Here is a 26,143-nt window from a genome sequence, read left to right as displayed (position 1 = left end):
TATGACAAGTCTCAAAACCTTTAATGCTGAACAATAGGTATAGTAATTACAAAATAACAAGGGTAAATATTATGTTTTCTATTCAGAATTATTGTGGTCGTCCATTTGCGGACGATATTAATCACACATAAGAGAACGAGAAATTGACTATAACAAAATTACAACTGTATTACTGTAAATCTGAAAATCTGAAAACTATAATCTATGATAATCATTAATCTTCAAAACACAGAATTTGATTGCGATTTCCGTTATCAAAATATATTTATTGCACACATCAGCAGCTGCTGTACCACAGAATTTCTGTGCATAGATAATTCTATAGTTCTGTGTCTACCTATATACTATGAATATTAATATTAGACATTAGTTCATGGTTTATACATAAATCTATGATTACACAACTATTAAACAGTGTAGCCATTGAATATTACATTAATATGTTTTATTCAAAATCTTCAGATGAATGTGTTAAGCCCGGCGCCCGCCAGCAAGGAGTTCAAAAAACATTAAGAGGACACTACAAAATATTTTTTGTCATAGGTAGCTGCTAGCTACACCAGTATGGCAGTATGCATTGTTATTTGTCTCTTAGTGTCTTACAAACGGATAACATAGCAAATTGTACGTTCTGAATGATCCGTTTAACTCTTTTTATTTTAAATTGGAGTGAATTAACTTATTATCAAATTTATTGTTTAGGTATTAATTATTCCAGACTTCCTAAGTCTTCATTATTATAGTAATCTAGCCTATGCTTTATGCATATTGCATAATATATCATTTTGAACAATAGAAATATTTTTTGTGAAAGTAATTTTGCTCTAAATGTACAAAGATAGTGTATTAAACACTAGGTAGTATGTACTATAGAAATATATTTCTTCGATAATTGCCAATTGGATATATAGTAATAAGCTGATAAGTATAGAAATTGAACAACGGCAATACATTTTTACAGTCAAATAAGTACCAAATGTATGAATCTAATACCTAGCAATATAATATAATATTAGATACCTAATCGGGTTGTCATAAACACACAATTTAACGTTAGCAATAGATTTTTGGTAATCGGTTAGGCAATAAACACACAATTGAACGTTAGCAATAGATTTTTGGTAATCGGTTAGGCAATAAACACACAATTGAACGTTAGCAATAGATTTTCAGGATTAAGATAGGCAACAAATTGACTATTAGCAATAGATTTTGGGAACCCTTGAATTTTCTTATCAAATATTGCTAGCGGACCGTACATCTATTAAGTATTTACATTTTTCTTATCACTTATCAGTAATTACGAACAAAGATGATAATATAATAATTATCAATAATAGGATTTTTCATTGAGATAATGTTAATAATGTTAAAATAAATATTGTAGTCGCAGTCTCATAAAAGATTTTCCAATAGAATTTAAATAACAGAATAGATAGAATACGACGTAAGCCCATAACGAGAAAAAAATATTTGTAATAATCTTTTTGTCACATATAATAATTAATAATAAATTTACCAATAATTTACTTTTTTTGTGATCAATAATTGGTAACTTTATTGTTAAATACGTTACACGGATTATAACAAATACCTAACAGCAATTAACATATTTATATACCTGCTTGGTGGATTTTTGTGTTATTAATATAATTATAATTTACTAAATTTTATTTTGGCTTTTTATATAAAACTAATAATAATTAGTGAACTGTAGCCTGTAGTCATACGTAATAATAATCAAATATAATATTGTACAAGTAAAATAAATCCATAATTTAATGGCAAAGAAATCAATATTGACTTTAAAAGCCTTACAATAATATCAAATGTCATTTTAATGAGCTTCTAATGACATTTATTATATTTTACTTCACAATTCTAAATACATGTAATGTAGACAATCTAGTCAATCTAAAACTAAATTATTCAGTAGTGTTACTTTTCATAGTATTCTTCAAATAGTTACACATAAGTTTAAATTTTAAATATATTATAAACCGAACTGTACAATGTCAATTCAATCAATTAATATTATATTATTAACAATTATTCTATAGCCAAATATATCAGTATATGCATTAGACACTTTAGTGAAACTTATGTTGCAAAATTTCTGTTGGGAATTATCATTAATTTTATATTCTTTTGTCATAATACTTATGAAAAAAAAATGTATTTTAATAACATAGGTAATTATACTAATAAATAAATCTACATTTTTATTGATTTATTATATTTGTGAATTGTATTCTAGTGTCAAACCAACTGTCTATACTCTATACTTTATAAGAACTTAAAAATTTATAGCCATGACTCAAATTCTATGTTCTATTCTTTCATTATACCCATTCATAATTTACAAATAAATTTTAAATTTTGGTTAAATTTTTATCTAAACAATTTAAAACAAGAGACATGATGTAAATAAGATACTTTAATAAAAATATAATAAGTAATTACAAAACAATATTAAAGTTACATCTCAAAACTTTTGGCTAAAATAATAGATATTCACTACACGTGAATGCAATAACAAAATACAACATTGACAATATAAAAAAACTTATGTATTTTATTTCCGAGAGGGGAAATAATGTTAATTATTTACTCAAATGTACGACAGCGTATTTTCCATTAACTTGCCAATAATTAGTAGAACAGCGATAATTATTATCTTTATCATTTTCATCAATAATGGTTTCATAATCACAGTTAAGGCCACATACACAGTCACATTTTAATGTACGTAAAGCTACTACAGCTGTAGGTTGAAATCCGCACAAGGCAGACTTAAATGTAGTTGATGGTAACCAATTGATATCTCCAATTAATTTTCTGTAATTTAAATCGCCTATAAAAATCAAAATTAACATAATATAGTACAATTACATTAAAAGATTTTCTTCAACACAAGCTATAAAAAATATCATATTATTTTCTTTAAATTACTTTAAATCAAAAACTATGTAGATTTTGTTCAATTTTCATGAAATATAAAATTTAATATCTAATTTTAACCACAAAAGAAAAAAAAACAATTATTTAACTTCAATAAACAATAAATTAAATTTTAACCTTTAAATATTAATAATTGGGAACAAGCTAATTTTTTGTACAACTCTGAATCTTCAGTGGCCATTGTAGAATAACAGTGAGGTAAGGTCCAAAACTCCTCGCACTCAATTTTAAATTTACCTATAGAGATCAATTATAAAGCAGACATTAATATTTAAGCACTTAGTTATTTTATATAAAAAATTAAAAATTAAATTTAAAGTATCAATACCAGTTTTGTAATAATTGTTCCATCTATTTCCAATTTGTTGAAGGGCACTTGATGTACATTCATTTACTAAACGATTTAAAAAGTGTTCAAAATCTGGTTTTGTAACATCTGACACATACCAAGGAATAGATTTTCCATGAAACACAACCGCTTCGGCAAAACCATAAGTAATAAAAAAGTCTGCCAAACACATGTCCGTAAATAATTCGTAAGCCGAATTATCCAAAATAATATCTGAAATAATTAAATCAATGTATGTATAATTATATATTAAACAAAAAAAATAGTAAAAATACAGTATAAGACAATAGACAAATTAGTATAATTTAATTTAATAATAAAAATAAAAACAAATTGTTAATAACATATTACTGAGTATATATCAGTAAAAATATTATTTACCAATTATCTTAGGGTTTTTGTCATTTGAAACATTCAAAGTATTCCAAATTTCATCTGAATGATCAGCCAAAATATATTTATCTAAGGATACAACAGCTTCCAACGGATCTTCAGTTATGTTTTTTGATTTTCCAATGTTAAGAGATAAATCAAATCTATTTCCCCACAAACAAATCTTTCAAAAAAAAAAATAACAGAAATATATTGAATTATTGAACTATTTTTTTAATTACAAGGAATCATTGCAATAATTAAAATATTTTTATCATTTGTAATCAGTTATAACATTATATGCAATAAATCCAATCATAAAACACATACTTTTAACATTTGTATAAAAAGTGTTTTCAAATTGATATTATCCAATTCTTTCTTTGAAAATTGAAGAATTAAAAATTTTGCTATAGCTATCATAGTTGTTTCAGATTCATCAAAAGCTTTGAACTTCAATTCTTTGAAAGGGTCATAATTGTTCAATGTTTTCCTGTTTAGACAAGCATATTAAACATAATTTATTGTAATGTATATGTGTATGGTTTATTGTTTAATTGTTCATTTTTATAACTTACGTTTTTTCACAAATCTCTTTAATTCTTATGTACAAATAATTCTCAGTAAAAAGCCATTCTGTTTCAAACCATGTTACAATAGAATCTGAATTAAACTTTTTTTCTAATAATTGATTCCACATCAATGATAATGTAGAAGTACTATCAATTTTTCGTAGAGGTTTATTGTTCAATATTTCAGAAAGTAGTAGTTCCAATTTGTCAACGACATCATTTATTTCTTCTTTGTTCGCCTTTAAAAAATAATAAAAGTATTGATAAGTACATGATGAATACTTTTAATAGTTTTATGAATTATGATTATTATCTCATAGAGTTTTAACTAAACAATACCTACCTAACTAATTTTAAATTAAAACTTTTAAAAATAATATATTTAAATTATGTTCAAGCAAGCCTATTCAATATCTTAAAATGTAGTAAAAAATAAAAATGTTATTAGTATAAGCGGATAAAACAAAAAAACAAACACTAAGTTCTTACCAAGTTGAATTGTTCGGCTTTTAATAAATCAGTCATTGCAGTAAATACATCTGGCATTCTATGCATTAGAGAATGGTAACCAAAACTTCTGTAAAATCAGTACAACATTTTAATTTAAATCTGAAATTTTTAATCATCAACTATATTTAATTCATAATATAATACATTATAGGATGCATCATTCAAAACAATTTAAGAGTGATTACTAATCTAAATTTCAATTTACAATCTATTAATAAACTTTAAAATAAATAAAAAAATAGAAACTGTATTGTTAACTAAAAAATTGTTATACATTTAATGTAATAATAATATGTTACTAAATCTTACTTCATATATTTTCCCCTTAATGGTTCATTGATCGGTGTATTCTGATCCAAAAATTGATCAATATTACAAGCCATATTCTACTGTTCTGTGTTATTAGATACCTATCAATTCACTATATACACCGTATACAGTTAAAGTACTACACAAATTTTAAATTTTAATTTGAAAAATTAAGAAAATACAAAAATGTAAAAAAAAATTAATCGCTTTTCACGTACCTATGTTACGGATTGGCCATTACCATAGCGGCATGAATAGGTATTGAATATAGGTATAGATTAAATCTTTACTTATCTTCTATAATTATTATCACTTGCTTATGGTATTATCTATTATTCTAATTATAATTTTTTAAATTATGAATTATATCCCTAGAATTATATATAATACATAATACCTATTATACCAATTCTTATTTTAATTTGTCATGGATACCGGCTATACCTAAAAATAATTTGTTTATCACTTTCCAACCATTTTTTGCCAAAATAAACATTATGAATTATGATGAACAAAATTAGTTTATGCTAATGGGACATTATTAATGTGTGTATTGTGTACCATGAATTATTAAGATATAAATGTATAATATAAACTTACAAACACAAGTTTTATTTGTGATAAAATAATAATATGATAAAATGGACAAATAGAGGTCATAAATCATATAATTGTTCTCTCAAAGTCTCAACACATTTTCTACGGCAAACTATAATATTCCATAGCAGTCCTCATAATATAAGCAACTATACGTAGAATGTAGATGTGCAATAGCAGGTAATAATAATAATAATATAATATAATATAATATAATAATAAGTATAATAAATTAAGTCACAAACTAATTTAAGTGTTTTTTTTGTACCTATTGAAAATATTTCTTAGTCCAAAAAAATACAATTTTACTGTAGACTAGCTTAGAAGCGCTCTGTCTAACTAATAACTGATTAATGACTTGTGATTTTTCTGATAAAGGTTTATCACGGGCTCTCCTTTATGGCTATATAGATCCTTTCTCCACTACTCTTTGTTATGACCAAGAAAAAGAAAGGAAGAGGGATATGTCCCTTCTGGTCAAACGATGTTTTTCTTAGTTCAAGCTTCATTGCTTCAAAATTCAAGCGTCCTCGATTTCATTTTTATGCTTTGTACGAATGTACGATGATATACCTAACTATCTTACGTAGCGGGTGATACAATATTGCGTCAATAAGCAGAAATTTGATGAAATTACTATGGGGGCTAAATATGCACAACTGCATCAGAGTAGTGAGTATATGAATATGACTGATTAAAACTACTGTACAGTTCCCCGAAGTCTCCATCAGACAGGGGCATCTTATTCATGATATAAAATGCATTTTAATAATAAACGAATATAATATGCGACAGCCTGGAAGATCATACTCTTTTTATTAACGTTCGTCCTAATTTTCAAAGCATATTAATTATTGATTAATGATGGGCTTATAACACAGACATAATATGTGTGTGGCTTATAACTCAAAATCAAGTACTCAATATTGTATCGTTTATAGATATTCATAATATCATCTATAATATTTATATTCAAAATGTCGTATTTTGCCGCTATTTGTATGAGAGTCGCGCGTTAGTTTTATTTTAATAACCTCAAAACATATACGATCTCTTTGGATTAAATCATATTGCGCATGCGTGTGTGGCTCGTCGGCAATTTTCCTATTCGCCATTAAGTCTCGATATCTTTCCTTTTCAAACCACGTTGGAATCATTGAACGCTTCTTCATTTCTATTTCGTCGGAAATAGTTGAGCAGGTATTCGGATTGTTTGGATTAATTTAATTTATTAACTTTTCCATCATGGCTGTTGGCAAAAACAAGGGGCTGTCAAAAGGTGGCAAGAAAGGCTTAAAAAAGAAGATGTAAGTATACAGATTTTCGATTAACGTAACCAAACGTAGGTGTTTAAATGTTCATATCCTAGAATGTATGGCTTTGTGTATTTAATGTATTGTGTTTCGTTTTTTTAGCGTCGACCCGTTCACACGTAAAGATTGGTACAATGTCCGTGCCCCGTGCATGTTCACAAACCGCGATGTTGGTAAAACACTCGTCAATCGTACACAGGGAACAAGTAAGTGTTTTGATAATTTTTTTACCGACTGTTGATTTCATTAAAACGACGTGTTATATGCAAAGTTTTTATATAAACATGCAGAGGCAATACCTAGTATGCGTTTTTAAAGTTGATGAAGAAAACCTTAATTTGTCAACTGATCAAATATTTGATGTAACCAGCTTTCTAATTTTTTGAATTACCTACAGTATATTATTTTTGATTGATAGAAATGATAGTTTATTAACTATTTAAAATTATTAAAATTAAATAGCATGCTAAGTACATATATATTATACACTTCATTAAGTATTGTTAAAGTGGTGTCGCTGAACACTTCATTCAAGTTGTACATTCATATAATCTTTTATACTTCAAGCTTACTTTATTTTGTTGTAAAAGATTGTAAATATTGTTTTCTTAATGAAAAAAAGGTTGTATTATTTTATTTATTATAACTTGATTCAGTGAAGTATTGTGGGTTCAACTAATATTCTGGAAATCAATTATTATGTATTAAAAATGCTAATTACATTTTTATTGTTAACTTTTGAATAGCATAGATTTTTATTCAAAAAGATACTTGTAGTTTTTTCCCTATTCAATTACATAAAATATAATATAGAAGAAATCACACACATCACATTTTTTTTTGTTATTTTTTTGACAATTTTTAGCTGTCACTCACCAATAACTTCCAAATTAATGATATAATTAATAAGTTATTTGAGGAAAGTACCAGTATGTTTTCAATGTTTATGTAGTTTATTTTAACGTTATTAATTCTGTTACGTAAATATAGTTAAGCCCTTTAATGATATTTTGCCTTGTATAGTCATGTCAAGTATTGATCATAAATTCTTTTGTCTTCCAAGCACTACCTAAATAAATAAATTAACTAATGGAAATATGAATTATACTATTACAATTTATTATTGAGAAATACAATAATTTGCTCAAGAATTCTAATTAATAATGAGGTTAATTTATTATTACCTATTTAAATAATGTTGTCAAGCATAAAAATTGATTTTAAAAGAGCATATTAATTTGATATTAATGTTAATTTTATAACAATATGCTTATTGATAAATTGTATTTTAAATTTTTTAGAAATTGCATCCGAAGGTCTGAAACATCGTGTATTTGAAGTTTCCCTTGCTGATTTACAAGAAGATGATGGAGCTGAAAGGAGTTTCCGTAAGTTCAAATTAATAGCTGAAGATGTTAAAGGCAGAAATGTTTTGACTAACTTCCATGGTATGGACTTGACAACTGATAAATTAAGATCGATGGTCAAGAAATGGCAAACTCTGATTGAAGCTAATGTTGATGTGAAGACTACTGATGGATATTTACTCCGTGTATTTTGTATTGGATTTACATCTAAAGATCAATCATCCACCAGAAAAACGTGTTATGCCCAACACACTCAAGTAAGATCTTATTATTCAACTCATTTTTGTATTTATACTTTGTCTACTTAAAAAATGCAACTGGATGGTGATCAAAACTTCTTTTGCTGCACGTACCCATATACTTCTCGTTTTATACCGTGACATTGATCTTTGATCACTGCTTGATTAGAGAATTTAACTAAGAGACTGACACTGGTTCATTTTGATGTGTGGGAAAATTACATTCTCTTGGTAGACAGAGTATATAAAGTTAATTTAATAGAAAAATTTAAAAAAAAATTCTTAAATAAAAGTATTATTTCAAATTATTTGATGAAACACTTAATTTATAATTATATGTGTACTGTATAATTTATATATTTTAGTATTTTACAATTGTATGTATATTTATTATTTTAGGTCAGAGCTATTCGTAAAAAGATGGTTGAAACCATAACTGAAGAAATAGTGAAATCCGACTTGAAGGAAGTTGTAAACAAACTTAGACCAGATTCTATTGCCAAGGAAATAGAAAAGAAATGTCAAAGCATCTATCCATTACATGATGTTTTTATTCGCAAGGTACTTTCTTCATTTGACCCACAACTTATTGTTTTCATATTATAAATATTGTTAATATTTATTTCAGGTTAAGGTTTTGAAGAAACCAAGGATGGATATCGGTAAACTCATGGAATTTCATAGTGATGAAGGTGTGACCACTGTAGTGGATGAAGAAACAGGTGTTCAAGTTGACAGGCCTGAAGGTTATGAACCACCAGTCCAAGAATCTGTTTAAGACATGGATTTTTATAAATAAACAATTGGTTCTATTTTTTGCTTTGTTTATTTTATTTTGTAGAACCTTTGGTTTTTTGTCAAATATCCATGAAGTTGTGTAAGACTAGGAAATAAAATAATTGGGATCTGAATGAATAAAATGTATTTGATTTTCATCTACATGTAAAACAATAATCAATATATTTTAGACGAGTAATAACTAGTCAAACATAAACTTCTCTGAGAAGGCGTGGTCAATAAAATTTTGATTTTTAATCATATTATAGCTGTTAATTTAGTGGAGTTATTTCTATACCAACAATTGATAAAATATTTTCTTATCCTGTCGTTTCTCACACGGGGTAAACAATGACCCAGCTTATTTTTATTTATAATTTTATGAATGTTATTTTCTAAATAAATATTCGTACATTTCTATAGCATCAAATAATGTGTTAATAGATAAAATGAAGCTGGTTCTGTGTTATCTTGGATTTTCATTCAGTTGCTAGGAGTGCATAAAGTGATCGGCATCAGTGTTTTAAATAATTAATCTCGTACGAGTAATTCATTCTCAGTTTTCTTCTTTCTTTTTTTAATTTCAAAATGGATGAAATCATAGGGCCACGTATAGAACACCTTAATGTGGTCAGTAATTATAAAGTTTGGGAAGGTTTGTGGTTTTGTGGTGTTTGGATATTTTAAAATATACGAAAAACAACTAGAAAAAAATACCACAATATGTGAGTAAAAGTGACAACGGAAAAAATGTGAGTTACTATAGGTTAATTTTTGATGTTATGGGTTTGTGTGCTAAAATATGATCTTCCAATATTATTTGTGTGTGTACATAAGGAGTAGGTTGTTGAAAAATGTTATTATTTTCAACATAAAATATAATCTCTGATGGAAAATTAGATATAGTTATTTTTACTAATAAATCACTTATAAATATTCCCAGTATTTTTCCAAATAATTGAAAAACAAGAACTTTTAAGAGAACGTTATACCCATATGTGTTATCTCTGTCTTACCGATGTATATCAGCAAATTTGCCTTAAGCAAATCACATTTTGTGATGTTAACTTTAATATTAGAATAATTAGACCTATCATCACAATTTAAAGTTAAGGATATTATCTAGGAAATTTTATAAGCTTTTATGGATATTATAGTTTTAAAGTGAGTAATCATGTAAGATATTACTATTTTAAAATGTTCATAACTCATAACTTACTTAAAATAATATCAATAAAAGCTTATATTTCTTGGATAATATCGTTACCTTAAATTTGATAATGTGTAAATTTATTCCAATTTTAAAGCTTACATCATAAAATATTATATTGTGCTGAACACAAATTTGCTATGATGTAGTAAGACAGAGACAACATGTAGATATAACCTCCTCTTAAGCCAAACTGGTATTGAGCTAGTTTATAGTTTAAAATCAATGGTTAACTCCAAAACGAGTAATCATTGATGAATTTTAAATTAGCGTTACCTACACATAGTGTAATTTTCAAAGTATTTGATAACCTGTATAGTACAGACTGAAATTTTCCAATTTTTATAAATTGTATTCAAGACATTTTTCCCTGTTAAAATATTAAAAAATTACTACATGGTTAGGGGTTAGGTTACCAATTAAAAATATAGAAAATATAAGGTTAATATTTATTTTTTTTAAGCATTTTAAGTTAGTATATTATCAATATCGTACAACCGTCAATTCTCAAATTAATTTGTAGGTAGTTAAAAATTCATTAAATATTTAATATTTCTTTTTATGCATAAGTTTTTTTGTAAAATTAATACAATGTTCAAATGTTACTTCTATGTTTTTTTTAATATCTATAATTATAAAAAAAAGAAATAAAAGAAAGTCCATAGTCACATTAATTTTTTATGATTGTTAGAAAATTAAAATTAAAATTTTTTTATTATAAATTCACATATAAAATGAATATATTTCTCTTTGAGTGATTTTGGTATAATTCAAGAACAAATAACTGTAGATACTTAGAATGTTTGCCAACATAATTCGTTTACAAGATCTTTTTCTACACATGATAAAATATTTTTATTCTATTTAAGTTATTACCTATAGATATTTTGACTATTTGAGATTTTAAATTTAACCCATTATTGACTTCTCTATGATTAGGTACACACACTTATGTAATTATATATACATGGCTATAGCTGAAAACATTTTTACAAAAATCGATTAATTTTTTTTTGTTTTATTAAGTACAATCAATAATTGAGTTTTAACAACGGATTGTGATTCAGTGATTTATTTTCTAAAATTTTGCAAGATGATATATAGTTAGAATCATTGATCATAGAACTATTCTATAAACAATGGTTTGAATAATATGTTTACCACTGGTTAGGTACTCACACTAGTCACACTTTTTAAAATACCTAAGGCCTGTTAAAAATAAAGCTTATGCATCGATATAGGTACCTATGTCAGTATGTTAAATAGGTTGTCAAATATTTTTTATTATGTTACATTTTAAAAAATGTTTAATGAAGTGCAAAGTGCAATATCAATTGATTGACAAATGACAACTAAGAGAAAATGATGTACAATACCTAAAAAACAAATCGTTTTGTAAATAGGTATAACTAAAAGTTATTCATCTTTTTATGCTAGACGCTAGACCGTGTGACAGTTTATGACTTATGACTTAATATACAATAAGTAGGTACCTATAATATACAAATAAGATACATTTTTCAGTGTTCATCATCCAACTTTTAAATTTAAAATTAGTGTTTAACATATTCAGTATTCTATTAAGTATTGATGTTTCTACTGGGGTAGATTTTATTCTTGTAACCCAGTGGTTTTCTATCTTTTTAGATCGCGACCCCCCCCTCCCATTTTTTTTTTTAAATGCAACCCTTTCAACAAAGAATTTTTTTGTTCACCAAAATTTGATTTAATTATCTACAAAGTATTTACATGGTATACAATTTTGAATAACTTACATTTAAAAATGTGATTAGTTTTAATAATAAAACATTATCTTAAAATGTACTTTAAATTGATAATATAAAAATTTAAAAAATTTACAATTTTAATTGTTAATCACGTGCTAGTGGGATAGGTAGGTACTTGAGCTAGAACTTTTCATGTTATTGATTCCATATTAGGTTATGCATTCGATTTCATCCGATATTTGTTTTTTTATTACTGTAAGAACTAAAAACTCATATAAAATACATGTACCAGTACTACCCTATTATAAGTAGAAACTGATAATTATAAATATTGTGACTAAAATTGTTCAAATATACCTTACTTAAGTATACGATTAAGTTACGAACAATTTAATTATGACATGTTCTTATTGTATAAATAATAGATATATAGCTAGAACAAAATAAATATAAGTTTTTAATTTTATTTTTAAATAATATGGAAAAATCATTTCGTCCATTATTTTTGGTGATTCCCAAATCACGACCGCCGGGTTGAAAACCACTTAACCCACTGTCGTAGACTGTACTATTGTTATACGTAGTGTGCTACTAAATAGGTAATATTATTATAATTTGCAATCTTGCAGATAAATAATTATATATTGTGTCAACATTTGATTTATCAAATAGTTGTCTATTGATAATTATAATATTATTTGATTGTCTACGATTTTAGTCCTGGTGGCGAAAAAAAACAGTAGTGCTTTTCAATCAACGTTTATCTTAATATTTATGAGACCAAGAAAATATTTTGATTTGTAATATTATAGTTAGGTACCGTATTACCTATACTCCTATATATGATTATAATATTATTTAAATGTTATCTCATTATAATATATTATTTTGTTTCGTTCAAGCATATTTTTTTCTTTTGTTTTAATAAACCTACGACAATGTATAATTACGATAATACCACGTATGCTTAGAGACTTTATGTCTATATCTATGTCTTATTAATCACCGAGTTTACATTATTGGCATATAACAATAGAAGTGGATATCTAAGTCGTATGTTTGTTTATTATACAAACAAATTGTAAATATTTAATATTCATCCGTCGTGTCTCGTGTACCCAAGTAATTTAATGTTATGTCGTTATGATATTATAAGTTATAACACATCTATAAAATAAATTTTTTTTATTTCGAATCTACTAAATGATATATTGATATACATTTTAAGAACAGATTTTCGTGTATTACTATGGCCTGATTGGCCTGGCACACCAAAGACTGTTGTAGCATTCTTTAGGGACCTCATACTTTAAAGAGAGTAATTTTTTTTCTATGGAGTAGGTACTAAGGCCTTGAAAAACTAATTACAATATAATCGATTCATTATAATATTATCATAAAAATATTTTTCTTTTAAAATTTTTTTTATCAAAATTAAAGTAAAGAAAATTATTTGTGTTCAACTGTTCAAGTATTGACTAATAGGCTATTAGGTAGCTTTTTTCAATACTTTAATGTTGAAGCATGATTTAAGTGTTGTAAATATAACGTACCTAGTTAAATATAATTAAAAAGATAAATTTGTTTAAAAAAATAGTATTTTATTTTTAATGTACAGATAGGTACTTTGAATAAATATTTAAATTACTCTGTCGAAATTCCTAATATTCAAAACTATATTTAATCTAATACGGAAGTATTTGAGTATACCTATTAGTTTCTTAAAAATCATTATTCTTTTTCTAAATATCTAAATGTCATAAAAAGTTGAACTTCATAATGGTCATAACTCATAATCATAAACATTCATGTAATGTAATTGTTGTAACTTCCCGTTAAACTTTTTTTTTGTTAAAGGCAGAAAAACTTATGACTTATGAGAAATATTGTATTTATTTTTCAAATTAAAGAAAATTTTTATGAATTTATTTATCTAAAGGGGAAAATTTATCTAGGAAAAAAATCAAAAAAATCAAATGTTTAAAATATAGTGTTCAATAATATTTAGTTCAAATAGCGTCAAAATATTTTGAAAATATTCTCATGTTCAATAAATACTAATATTAATATTGGGTAAAAATCTTTAGTGGACAGTAGGTATACCTATCGTATATCTATAGGTTATTTGTTTTTAATTACACCAGTATATTGTTATTTTGTTGGAAACTGGTTTTACATAAAATGACAAATGTTCAGTTTTTCTTTAATTGTTGGATATCTTAATTATTTTCAATATTGTGAATTCAAATTTTACATCTAAAAAGTAAATACAATCAACTATTAATTAACCAATTTAAATTTCTAGTATAATTTTTCGTGTACCTATCTTTACGAACATGAAAAATTATAAAATTCATTCATTCATCATTTTACTGTTCTAAGGAAACACTTCTTAAAATTAAAATTAAAATATCGAAACTTCTACAATGAATTTAATAAAACCATAAATAATTTTAACAGAAAAAAAATTAGATGATAACCAAATTCCTTTGGGTCAACATTTATTTCTGTTTTGTTTTATTATTTTTAATTTTGTTGTAATAGTTAAATGTTAAATGTTAAATGCGTAGCAATAGATAGGTACTACCATATAAGTGACGTTATCCGTGGGTAAATTGATACATAATGGTATAATTATACTTTATAGTATAAAAGTGTCATATGGAAACTATATTATATATATTTAAATAATCAATTATGTCCATTGTCTCATTAATTATTATAAATTTAATATTTATATCGTTCATTGCTCGATAACATTTTTTTGGAGGGAAAATTTCCTCGATCTCCTAAAATTATATCTTGCTACTGCAACACTTTAAGAAAATGTATTGAGCACCACTGTCCACTATAACGTTATGTACATACTAATATTATACTATTATACATATAATATATTTATTTGTTATTAGTTTCGTCAAATAAAATAATAATATCGTTATTATTATCGGTGTAGACGGCAATGTTTCGAAAAGTCATTAGGCGGAAAGCGTGAGAGCCCGACCGCCGGACACGGCCGTCAGCGGTAAAACGGTCCGAATTCCGAGCGAGTGCGTTGTATCTGGAAATCGTTTATGAGGAAAAAAATACTACTTTAGTGATAAAAGTACCACAATTGCATCCAATTTTTTTTTTTTTTTATGTGGAATGAAACGTAAGTATACATTTAATATAATATATTATAATGTATGGTACGTCAACAATAAAAAACCGCAATAGACACGACGGTTTTAAAATATTTTACATAGTAATCGATTTGCGATATCGTCGTCGCTATTGCGGTACATATCACATCGTGTTTATTTATAATCATCGCATAATAATTGTCGTCCAAACGGTTTTCGACGTTTTCGGTCGACACCCGTCTCGCACGACGGTTTTAGACCGCAGAACAGATAAACTGTACTAAGACGAATCGTTTAATACGCGTTTATCCGTATGTAGTACAGATATTTTATTTTACACTACATTACACACATTCGTTGGGGGGTCGTCTTAAGAAGATTATAGACGACGAGACATGAGCTTGACGAGGCGGTGGTAGCGGTGGGCGGCGCAGGCTATGCGTTATATACTCATATACATAATATGTGCTCGATGACTAGGTATATAATAATAATAATAATAATAATAATGTTATATTATTCAAAACCAGCAAGGTTTAATAACCCTCCGAGAGAGACGCCATGTTTTCACTTCGAAACAGTGTGACCGCCGTGGCAAACGACGGCGTTACCGTACGTCGTCGCCGCCGCCGTATTGCCGAACGTGTCCCCGTCCCCGTCCGTCGCATTATTTAATATTTGCCTACAACTATGGGATCGGCGTCGTAGCACTGTAGCAGTTAATATGTATATGTTATATATTACGAGAAACGAACGATATTTTCTGTTCCAAGTTTTACCAAGTTTTTGAATATCTCACAGGTATCTCAGTATTTTTGAAACGAGCGATTTTTCTTCGATCGCGGTACCAGAAGACGACGACGACGAATCCGATTCGAAACGCATTCGGACTTCGGAAGACATATTCACGATCTGGCGGACAATAATAACGTGCAAGTGAGTTCAAATATATATGTTGAGGTGGACAATATATACATTATAGTTTATACGTAGAATAAGAAAAAATGAAAGAGACTATAATTCAAATACCGTCCATGGAGGAGAAAAACGTGTAATTTTCTAAATCCCATATTTTATAATACGACGATGTGTTTGTTCACTAGTAAAATTCTGTATTTTTACTTAATATTCAATTTCCCAGTAAATTAACAAAATACATTAGCTGCTCGTAATTATCCGTTACGTTCAGTTTTGCTCATGTTTTGTCTGTTGTACAGCTCGAATAGCCAATTTTGCACCCACTTGCTGTAGTATGCGATAATATTTTTCAAAGAAAGTATGGCTAACGATAATTTGGAAGATTTGAAAAACGGCAAACGACCAGCGCCGTCTGCAAATGCTGAAATGTCAGAAGTTGACGATCTCATACAAGAAAACGGTAAGCATTGTGTGACAGATGTCCAAAAACGTTAATACGTTAAAATAGTCAGGTTTATATTTTTGAATGAATTAATGTAAAGCGTCTTTAAAATTCGAAAGAGTTAGACTGATTTTTAACGATCAGTAAATCTCAAATGCATGCGTTGATCTCATAAAATACCTCTACATTTAGCTAATAGCTATACTACAATAATTAATGAGTTATAACATACATTTTGGCCTAGTAGTCAAATTGTTGTTATGTGCACTTCATTTCCTGTCAAGGTTTTTTCTGAAAAGGTCAAGTAACCATGAAATTGTGAAGTCCTACTTCCATGTCTTTCTGATTTTTTTTTTACTGTTTTTAGTAGTTATTGTATTTAATTTTTTTAAATGTTTTTATAGCTGAAAAAATCAGAGTGGGACGTGATTTCCAAGCTGTCATTCCAAAACTAATGGTTCTCCCAAGTATGTTTTGTCATTAACCTTATCGATAAAAATTGATTAATGATTTTATTACTTACAGAAAACAGACGTGAACGACTAAACAAAAAAGCACTATTAGTTTGGTCTCCAACTGATAATATTTCAGAACATAAATGTATGAACTTTAAATTATAATTAATTTATTTCTCATATTTTTATTTTTAAATTATATCATATATTTTTTTTACAGTAAATGAATACATATTATTATCGAAAGAAAGATATGGCTACAACAGCGAACAAGCGTTGGGAATGCTATACTGGCATCACCACGACATGGAAAAAGCTCTTAGTGATCTATCAAATTTTGCACCTCTACCAGATGATTGGTCACCTGATGATAAGCTTACATTTGAATCCGCTTTTAATAGCATTGGGAAAAATTTTTTACGCATCAAACAAATGGTAATTCAAATCTTATTATTATATACCTATCATTTAAATATCTCACATTTTATTTAATTATTTTTTAAGATGCCTGATAAACCTATAGCATCATTAGTCAAATATTATTATCTATGGAAAAATAAGAGAAAGAAGACCAGTGTTATTGATCGACAAGCTAAAAAATTAGCTAATGTCCGTACAAATGAGAATCAAAACGGGAGTAGAGAAGGGTCAAGTTCTGCAGAATCTGAACCTGATGAAAAGGTATAGAATTTTTTTTTTTTTAATTTACAAAGACCATACCATGCAATTGTAAACATGTATTTGTAGGATGAGACATTATACTAAAAAAAATACCTTATCATATTACTATTGAACTGAATACAACATAAAATAAAAATAAGTAAGTGATTCATTGCAATATACATATTTTATTGGTATAGGGTAATCTATTATTTACAAAATAAAATATATAAAACTGTTAGACTGCATTGTTATTTATTTAAAACATAAGTGATTATCGGTTTAATTAAATTGTAAAAAAAAAAACAGTGACTGGTCATTGCATAATGTCCTTATCACAAACTTCGGCCTCTCACAACTCATAATATATATTAGTATAACATTTACATGTAGGCACGGTGTACAAAATAACAAATTACTATATACATTTTATTTAGTATGATTTATTACATGAAAATGGTATAGTTATGTAAATATATTTAAAGTAAGCATGCTTAATGAGGTATATGGGAAACACTTGAATTCTGGAAAATAACAGCGGTAGTGTCAGCATAGTCAGTTGTTACAAACCAAAACAGGTTTTACTTCTTCATCAACAGGCTCTTTTGAATAGCAAGTTGACTTGACATGATGCAAACATATGGTGGATGGGTGTCAATCATTGGACATATTATAGCAATAGTAAACTTGATAGTATCAGTTATATAAAATATTAAAAACATTACAAAATTTATCATGAGATGACGCCACATTGATGTTAACTATTCTAGACTTTTCAATAAATATAATCTTGTCATGCATTTAATTTATACTCTTTTTTAACTAATTTCAATTATAATTACTTATATTATCAAATTGAAAGAGTATTTTATTGTTGTTATCCAATTATTTTTTAATACTTGCATTTTTATAGCAAAATAGTAAATTAATCAATTATACGAAATATTAATTCTTTGATACATGCTTTTAATTTATAATATTGATGATAACACTGTACAATCTCATGTTTTATTATAATATCTTTCAATTTTTTAGTTATTTTTACTTATAATTCCAATTTGAAATTCACAGACAATTATACGTCATGTACTTCATGGTTCATTTTTTATATGATGTCAGATAGTAAATATCACTGTAGTGTCTCCTTTGTTAAATATTAATTATTGATTAAAAAAAAAAAAAAAAAAAAATATTTTTGTCTTATCATTAGAAATTTTTATTTTAGAAGGATCCCGGGGAAGGAAGTTCAAAACTGATTTGTTCAGTTTGTGGAGTTTTGGTTACTACGCTTTGTACTACATCAAAAGGACCAATGTGTGGTACATGTCAATCACATTTCAAGTATGAAATTAAACATGAATACTGAATACATATATTAAATAAATGAATATCATAATAATTCAATTTTTTTTTTAAATATTCAGTAGGACTAATGGTGGTATTAGACCAACACTAGGTCCGCCACGTCCAAATAATCGCCATTTGAATGTTGCTCGTAATAAACGTTTACCACCACGGGGCATGTATGTTAACCATGATGATCTTCAATCTATTGCAACTGAATCCAATGGACAAGGAGATAATATTCTAATGGCAATGGACGATGAGGTTGTATCATTAAAATGCAAAGTATGTGTTGCATTGCTCAATTTTTATAAATATTTTTTTTTTTCGAATTGTTATTTTTTAATGACTTAGATACAGTCAAACAAACAAGATATTGGACATGTGCATAAGAAACTTAAACTAGATGTTTCTGAATATCGAAACAGTGAACCTACCACAAGTCGTATTACAAGTCGATGGTCCAATCAGGAAGTTATGCTTGCTATTCAAGGTAAAATTTAGGAATAATTGAACATAATTTTACCTAACACAAAAATAAAAAATTAAATTTAAAAAAAATGATTTTGCCAAACCTGTTTTTACCTCTAATATTCTCTAAAGCCATCCTCCCTTTACATTGTTCATAAGTGATATTAAACCAATTTTACCGAAATTGTCAAATTTATATAAAATTATATAAATGATAAAATAAATACTTATACTTGCAGCGATTGTATATTTGTCTCAAACTATGTAGGAGTAATTAACACAATTTTATTTTTTGATCTTGTTTTATTTCAATTTTTATTTTTGTTTGTTATCAATATGTTAATATTTAATTAATTAAAATGTATATAATATATCTGTATATCTGGAATATTTTAGCGGTCATTATTTATTTTTATACTATTATGTAATGTTCGCAGAAATAGAACAAATTAAATTTATTTTGTAGTATTTAATTTATTGATATGATACGAATTAGAAATTAAATGTTGTTGGTGTACAGTTAAAAACATTCAGTTTTGCTTCTATGATTCTGATGTCTCTCAAGTGGTCTTTTTGTTTTTGTGTAATTCAAGATTTTTAAAAAATTTTACAGTGTGATCACGTTAAGATTTACCACTAAATATTTCAGTTTGATTACCTTGTATTGAAATTAGGTTATTGCTGAATGAAAGATAGTAATTAAATACATATTTCAAATAATTTCTAATTTTTAACACTTGATACGTGCATCAGTGATACAACATACTTTAATAAAATGGTCAGCTGGTTAAAATGTTATCCCCATCAGCGTATGTCAAAAAACAATAATATAGTACCTATAAGGCATATGTAATACACTATGTTTTACTTTTATACTATTGATGTTAAAATGATATTGCTAATTTGTATTTTTCTTGGAATCGAGCCACTTTTTATCTGTGGTTTTAAGATGATGTGATGTTTTTATATCATAACTGAAAATATTCTGATTCTTAATAAAAATTATGTGTTACTGTGTTAAGTATACACATTAACAGTACTATGGTATGTTGACAAATTTATCCAATTAAGAATTTTGTGACATATACCTGACCCAGGCTCATCTTAAATAATTTGTGGACTAAATTCTACACTAAGATGGTTCCTCTTCTTTGATGAAAACTATAGATTTTCAGCTTAAAAGAAAACCCAATGTATTTGATAATTAACCTTGTACAATGATACATTAGATAGATTGTATCTATTGTGGCCTTTGTGTATATTGACACAATATAATGTGCCATCTAACATTGATGATATTAAGATATGTATGACATATTTAGTTACTAAATAATATGTAACTTAATTGTATTATTGTAAATGAAAAATATAAGAATATAAAAACATAAATAATTGTTGCAAAACAGGTATTTTATGTTTTCCTAATAAATAAACAAAGAAATTTATTCTTCAATCTTACTTAAGTTTTCAATAAATCATACTGTTATTACTGATTTGTAATAATAACTTATTACATAGGTACTGTTGTTTGATTTTATGGTTTTGTGAATTAACTTTGTTCTTTTTGTTGATGGCTGTGGCTAATTTTTTAATATTCTTACTTTAAATTTATTTACTTTTATCTTGTAAATTATTAAATACTGGCTTAGGGAAAGTGGCGTGCTCATCGACCAGTGTACTTGGTAAGTGTACTGCAATAGCCTTACCCTGACCTTATTGGTTAGGCGTAATTGAACCAGCTGTAAATGAGAGTGAATTTGAAATGTATTTGTATCAGACAGTATTAATTTAGGAAACTATGTCAACGAAATTTAAGATTGTATTGTAAGAGGTGTACTAAATAAAATTATTTGTTCGGAATGCGTTTATTTACTAATTAAAAGTAATTTTGATCATGAATATGGTCATTCAAATTTTACAACTTCTGTAAAAAGGGATAAATTAATAAATATCTCTAATTCTCATTCTACTAATGTAGATTTTGGATCACCTAGCCACGAATACCTCTACGTCTTTACATTAATAAGTGAAAAATGTATCAACATTAGAATGCCGCACTATGAAAAACAATATAATATGGAAAAGTACTTAAAAACTGTCTGTTAGACAAAAGTTAACAAAAATTATTTTATTTAATAATATGTAAGTTCAATACCTACTGTGCAATGTTTAAAAACCAGACATGTTTGTAAATAACATTTGACGTTTATTAATTTAATCAAATAAAAATAATATTATTCCATACCTACTATACATACTATTATTAGAAGCCGCGTCTAACTGAGACTGTTTCTTGAAGTACAGTGGAGGGGATAGCATCAATCGCCGGCTGTCGCGACCTGACCGTTTTTTTTTTTTGTAACTAGTAAAAATCTTTTTATGCCGAAAAGATTACTATGGATGTAATTTAACATAACCCAATTTTTACATTTTAAAAATGAAAACATTGGCTGTGTAACATCATTTTTAATTTTCTGATATCACCAATACAATGAAACAAGTTGTATAGTTTCAAAGTTCATTATTTTTATGTTTTTCACACTTGAATAACTTTTTTGTAGTTCAAAAATAATATTTCACAACCTAAAATCTTTCCTTTCTATTTTGAAGATTTGGTTGCTTAACTTGTATTACAGCTTGAGTGGTTCTTATCCACATGAAAACTTTTTTATTATGTTTTATATTTGTAAGAGTAAGACTAAGCATGCGGATGAAGTGTCCTCTTAATGATTATGTTTGAGTCTTTAAGTTATAAATAAAATGTCTACTTAATTGTTGGATAGTTTTTCAATACTGTAATACTGTAAATTTTTGGAAACACATTTATATAGCTGCCAATAACTAAGCAACTTGACTATTAGTCATAATTGTGTTGTGTGTTGCAAGAAAAATTTACTTAAAAATGTTCAAACACAGAATTTTAATTGATGAAATACTTTTAGATTATTTTTATGTAATAATAGAGAGTAATATTGTTAACTATAATACGATGATATTAGTAAAGAATAAAGTATGGTAACTACTTTTCAAGAATTTAAAAGATGTTAAGAAATAACAAATTTAATTTAAATTGTATAAACAATAATTTTAATTATTATATTAATTTAGTGAAACCTGTTTTAGGAATGCAAAGGTATGGAAAAAATTTTGCAGCCATTTCTGAAGCACTGGGAACAAAGAATATAAGCCATTTAAAAACATTTTATGTTCATTATCGCAAGCGTTATAAACTGGATACAATACTTAAAAAGTATGAATCTGATCACAATTCAATAATTGAGCTTAGTGATGATGATGATGAACAGGTTAGTTATAAATTCCAGTTTTTAATAGTATAATAATTAGAATGATAGGCATTTCTCTTTTCTTTGATAAAAATCAGTTTTGTAATACTACTATAATTATTATAATTTTAAAATAATTATATGGACTGTAATTGAAAAACAATTAAACAATTTTGTATATTTACTTAATGTAGATGTTTATATTTGTTCTTGGTTTATTTTATAAACTGAGAAACTAAGTATAATTTTGTATAATAAAAATTAAATTATTTGTTTAATAAAATCAGTAAAAAGCTTTGTTTTATTTAGTTTTCAAAAACATGCTTAATGTAAAACAAAAACTGATTTAATCAAGTGTTGTAGTCGGATTGAATTGCATCAAATCGCCACTACCTAAGATTACTCCTATATTAAATAGAGTATATAGTAATTTTTATAACAATTAGAGTAATTCCAACTATCAATTCAAAACAGTTTTTAAATATATTATTTTTATTTTCAATACCTATTACTTTCATTTTTTTTTAGGTCATTAGAAAAAAAAAGTCTTCGTCTACAATAACAAGGCAAAGTACACCATCTACTTTGACTTCTGGAACCCGACTAATTAGTAACATTACATTGAATTCTAAAACACATCAAACGACTGCTGCTGCAAAGTGATACTCATAATTATGATGGCTTCTATTATTTCTCACTGCCTTTTATTTTCCATATTATTTAACCTACTTATCAAATAAATAATATCAAGTGTATTACAAGAAATGTGTAAACTATTATATTGTATTCTTTTAAATTTAAAATTAACGGATTTATTTTATAATCAAATTTTACCCTGTAATTGGAAATTTTTTGTAAGTATTTTAAAAAAACATTAATGATAGTCTACAAAAATTGTTTTGTTAGATTTTATTTTTTCATAAACTTTTTTTAAACTAATAAATTACAACTTTGTGTTAAATTTGTATGTTAGTAGTATTTTTAATATCTTAGAATAAGTAAAATTGTACAGTTAATTGTAAGTATTGAAACAATTAAAGTAATTAATATTGTTGATGTATAATTTTTCAAAGTAGTAAAATACACAGTAAAAATATTAATCTAAAAAAAAAAAAAAAATTGTTATAAGAAACGAACAAATATAATTAATCTAATGTTAATGATATCAGTTGGTAACTTTAGTATTACAATTTATTCTTGTATTCTTATAAAACAGCATAAACATATGGTCATTTAATTGCCACTTTAGTCAAATATGGTTTAAAAATGATACATAGAATAATAGCTCACATTTTGTGTGTGTGTGGGAGGGATAGTCATAATATTAATTAAAAATAATGTTGGGTATAGTCAAAGGTACATCCTTAAACTAAAGTTATCATAGTACAAAAACAATTTATTCTTCATAAAAATTAGATCTTTTTTAAATTGTGTAAATAACTTATTCCATATATAATAGATACGACATTTTTATATCAATGAAATATACAAAGTATATTTTCTTACTTACCTCATTTGCTACTGATAAATTAAATATTGTTTGTGTTTAAATCACCCATCAGAAATACTGTACCACATTAAATACAATTTTTAGTTTGATTTAACTTCAAAATCATAGAATTTAAAGTTTTTTGTATTTGATTAGATGGACTTGTCAGATTTTTGTTGGGTGCAAAACATAAAATGTCAACCCTCTTGTTATTAGTCCCAATGATAATATATATTGGTAGTGGGTAACTAAAAGTATTTCAAGAGTTTTACAAAATAATTTCAAGGTGGACATAACATAACATTTTAGTTATGTGTCTGTCTATATAAATTTTATAATATTTTTATACACTTATCAGTCTCACTGAAAAGTTAAAGGCAAAAACTGCCATATAGAGCACTTACATATTTATTTTTAAAATCCATCATAAAAATGTTGCCGTTTTCAGGACCATAAAATAAGTTTTAGTGGTCAACAAAAAAAGCTAGAAATGGCTAAATTAATAAAATATATGGGTGTTACAATAATTGTGATTATAATCACAATTTAAATAATAATAATAATTGTGATTATATCATACATACCGTTTAGCAATTACTTCTATTTTACAAAACTTACATCATGCTTTATTTGGATCTAGTGCTATCTTAACCAACCAATTTTTGAAAAGTGGATCTGTAAGCCATTCTTCCCTGCATTTTTGGATGTATTGTACCTTACCCATATTACTAAAATACACTTATTTAAAATAACTTAATTTTAATTTAAAAATTTAATTGATTAAACTTTTGAAAAATTCCTATTGCTACTGTGAATACTTATCCACTGTGAATGAAAAGTACCTTCTACATTTATCATCTACAGATATTCTACCTATCTTAATAAACTTTCTACAAATAGGTGGAAAAATGTTTTGGGAATCTTGATAAATTTGAGGTCATTGGACTATAATTTTATAGATTAGATTATTAAATTTTTTTATCATCTGTCCAAAATGAATGTCAGTAGATAGGAGTTATAGGACATTAACACCGTTAGTATAAAATAAATGACAAATGCTTTGTTGCATACTGTATGACAAGAGTATAATTAATGCATACAATATAAATTTAAAAATCACAATACTTAATCGATCAATAATAAATAATCTCTTGTCTTGATAGACAATAATTATAAAACAATTTTCAAACGTGTACCTAAAAGCTTGAAAAAAAGTCTATACTTTTTAAAATAATGTAATGTAATAATATAATATATTTAAAATTAGGCGGTGGTATTATTAAAATCCATAGAGTGATATATTATTACTTTATAATAATAGATATTATGGTATGTGATATTTGCACAGATATAGAAATAAAAATACTTTAAAAATATTTTTATACATCTGTGGATATTTGGTAAGAACAATATTATACAGAATGGAAAAAAAATTGATTTATTTATGATAATAATAAATAATATTACTTTAAAATTTAATGGCAAAAAAAGCAAAGTTCCAATGAAAAATAAGCTAGCACATAGGCTATTGACTAAACGTTATAATTTGTGGCTAAATGGGTTTCTAAATAAGCTAGATTTAGTCATAAAATGGTTAAAACAACAACACAATATTTTATAATAAAATATTTGATTTTAAATCTGAGTGCACG

The 26,143-nt window shown here is 26.3% G+C and overlaps 3 protein-coding genes across 6 annotated transcripts; 2 read left to right on the top strand and 1 right to left on the bottom strand.

Annotated features, from left to right (window-relative positions):
* Nucleotides 1-2,419: 2,419 nt before the first annotated feature.
* On the bottom strand, nt 2,420-5,556 carry LOC114123339 (damage-control phosphatase ARMT1-like). 2 transcript variants are annotated; one of them, XM_027986270.2, is made up of 9 exons: nt 5,292-5,556; nt 5,074-5,212; nt 4,744-4,831; nt 4,261-4,493; nt 4,013-4,175; nt 3,692-3,866; nt 3,290-3,523; nt 3,079-3,198; nt 2,420-2,854 (listed from the first exon to the last, which is right to left on the bottom strand). In XM_027986270.2, the coding sequence occupies exons 2-9, from the start codon at nt 5,145-5,147 to the stop codon at nt 2,604-2,606; spliced, it is 1,338 nt and encodes a 445-aa protein (XP_027842071.1). In that variant the 5' UTR covers nt 5,148-5,212; nt 5,292-5,556; the 3' UTR covers nt 2,420-2,603. The 2 variants fall into 2 exon arrangements, with proteins under 2 accessions (XP_027842071.1, XP_027842072.1); XM_027986271.2 differs by having other exon boundaries at nt 5,074-5,556.
* A 1,222-nt stretch (nt 5,557-6,778) lies between these two features.
* On the top strand, nt 6,779-9,404 carry LOC114123333 (40S ribosomal protein S3a). The gene is made up of 5 exons (XM_027986264.2): nt 6,779-6,977; nt 7,086-7,189; nt 8,285-8,607; nt 8,989-9,150; nt 9,218-9,404. The coding sequence occupies exons 1-5, from the start codon at nt 6,916-6,918 to the stop codon at nt 9,365-9,367; spliced, it is 801 nt and encodes a 266-aa protein (XP_027842065.1). The 5' UTR covers nt 6,779-6,915; the 3' UTR covers nt 9,368-9,404.
* Nucleotides 9,405-15,306: 5,902 nt separating this feature from the next.
* On the top strand, nt 15,307-24,058 carry LOC114123331 (REST corepressor-like). Of its 3 annotated transcripts, XM_050199674.1 has the most exons (12): nt 15,307-15,457; nt 16,230-16,364; nt 16,646-16,806; nt 17,193-17,255; nt 17,314-17,388; nt 17,464-17,678; nt 17,748-17,924; nt 19,129-19,244; nt 19,328-19,532; nt 19,602-19,740; nt 22,842-23,023; nt 23,531-24,058. In XM_050199674.1, exons 3-12 carry the CDS (start codon nt 16,707-16,709, stop codon nt 23,663-23,665), a joined length of 1,407 nt encoding a protein of 468 aa, XP_050055631.1. In that variant the 5' UTR covers nt 15,307-15,457; nt 16,230-16,364; nt 16,646-16,706; the 3' UTR covers nt 23,666-24,058. The 3 variants fall into 3 exon arrangements, with proteins under 3 accessions (XP_050055631.1, XP_027842062.2, XP_027842063.2); XM_027986261.2 differs by lacking the exon at nt 15,307-15,457 and having other exon boundaries at nt 16,118-16,364; XM_027986262.2 differs by lacking the exon at nt 15,307-15,457 and having other exon boundaries at nt 16,119-16,364; nt 19,328-19,511.
* Nucleotides 24,059-26,143: the final 2,085 nt, after the last annotated feature.

The sequence above is a fragment of the Aphis gossypii genome, chromosome 2 (genome assembly GCF_020184175.1).
Source record: "Aphis gossypii isolate Hap1 chromosome 2, ASM2018417v2, whole genome shotgun sequence".
NCBI classification, from domain to species: domain Eukaryota; kingdom Metazoa; phylum Arthropoda; class Insecta; order Hemiptera; family Aphididae; genus Aphis; species Aphis gossypii.
The sequence above is the reverse complement of the archived record's forward strand: the minus strand, read 5'-3'. Positions and strand labels throughout refer to the sequence as shown.

Coding starts and splice junctions, on each gene's coding strand:
- LOC114123339 (XM_027986271.2), bottom strand. CDS start 5,147: ATGGCTTGTAATATTGATCAATTTTTGGATCAGAATACACCGATCAAT. Junction 4,832..5,073: donor TTAAGGGGAAAATATATGAA/GTAAGATTTAGT, acceptor CTGATTTTACAG/AAGTTTTGGTTACCATTCTC. Junction 4,176..4,260: donor AAAGAGATTTGTGAAAAAAC/GTAAGTTATAAA, acceptor TTGTCTAAACAG/GAAAACATTGAACAATTATG.
- LOC114123333 (XM_027986264.2), top strand. CDS start 6,916: ATGGCTGTTGGCAAAAACAAGGGGCTGTCAAAAGGTGGCAAGAAAGGC. Junction 7,190..8,284: donor CAATCGTACACAGGGAACAA/GTAAGTGTTTTG, acceptor TAAATTTTTTAG/AAATTGCATCCGAAGGTCTG. Junction 9,151..9,217: donor ATGATGTTTTTATTCGCAAG/GTACTTTCTTCA, acceptor TATTTATTTCAG/GTTAAGGTTTTGAAGAAACC.
- LOC114123331 (XM_050199674.1), top strand. CDS start 16,707: ATGGCTAACGATAATTTGGAAGATTTGAAAAACGGCAAACGACCAGCG. Junction 19,533..19,601: donor TTGTATCATTAAAATGCAAA/GTATGTGTTGCA, acceptor TTAATGACTTAG/ATACAGTCAAACAAACAAGA. Junction 23,024..23,530: donor GTGATGATGATGATGAACAG/GTTAGTTATAAA, acceptor ATTTTTTTTTAG/GTCATTAGAAAAAAAAAGTC.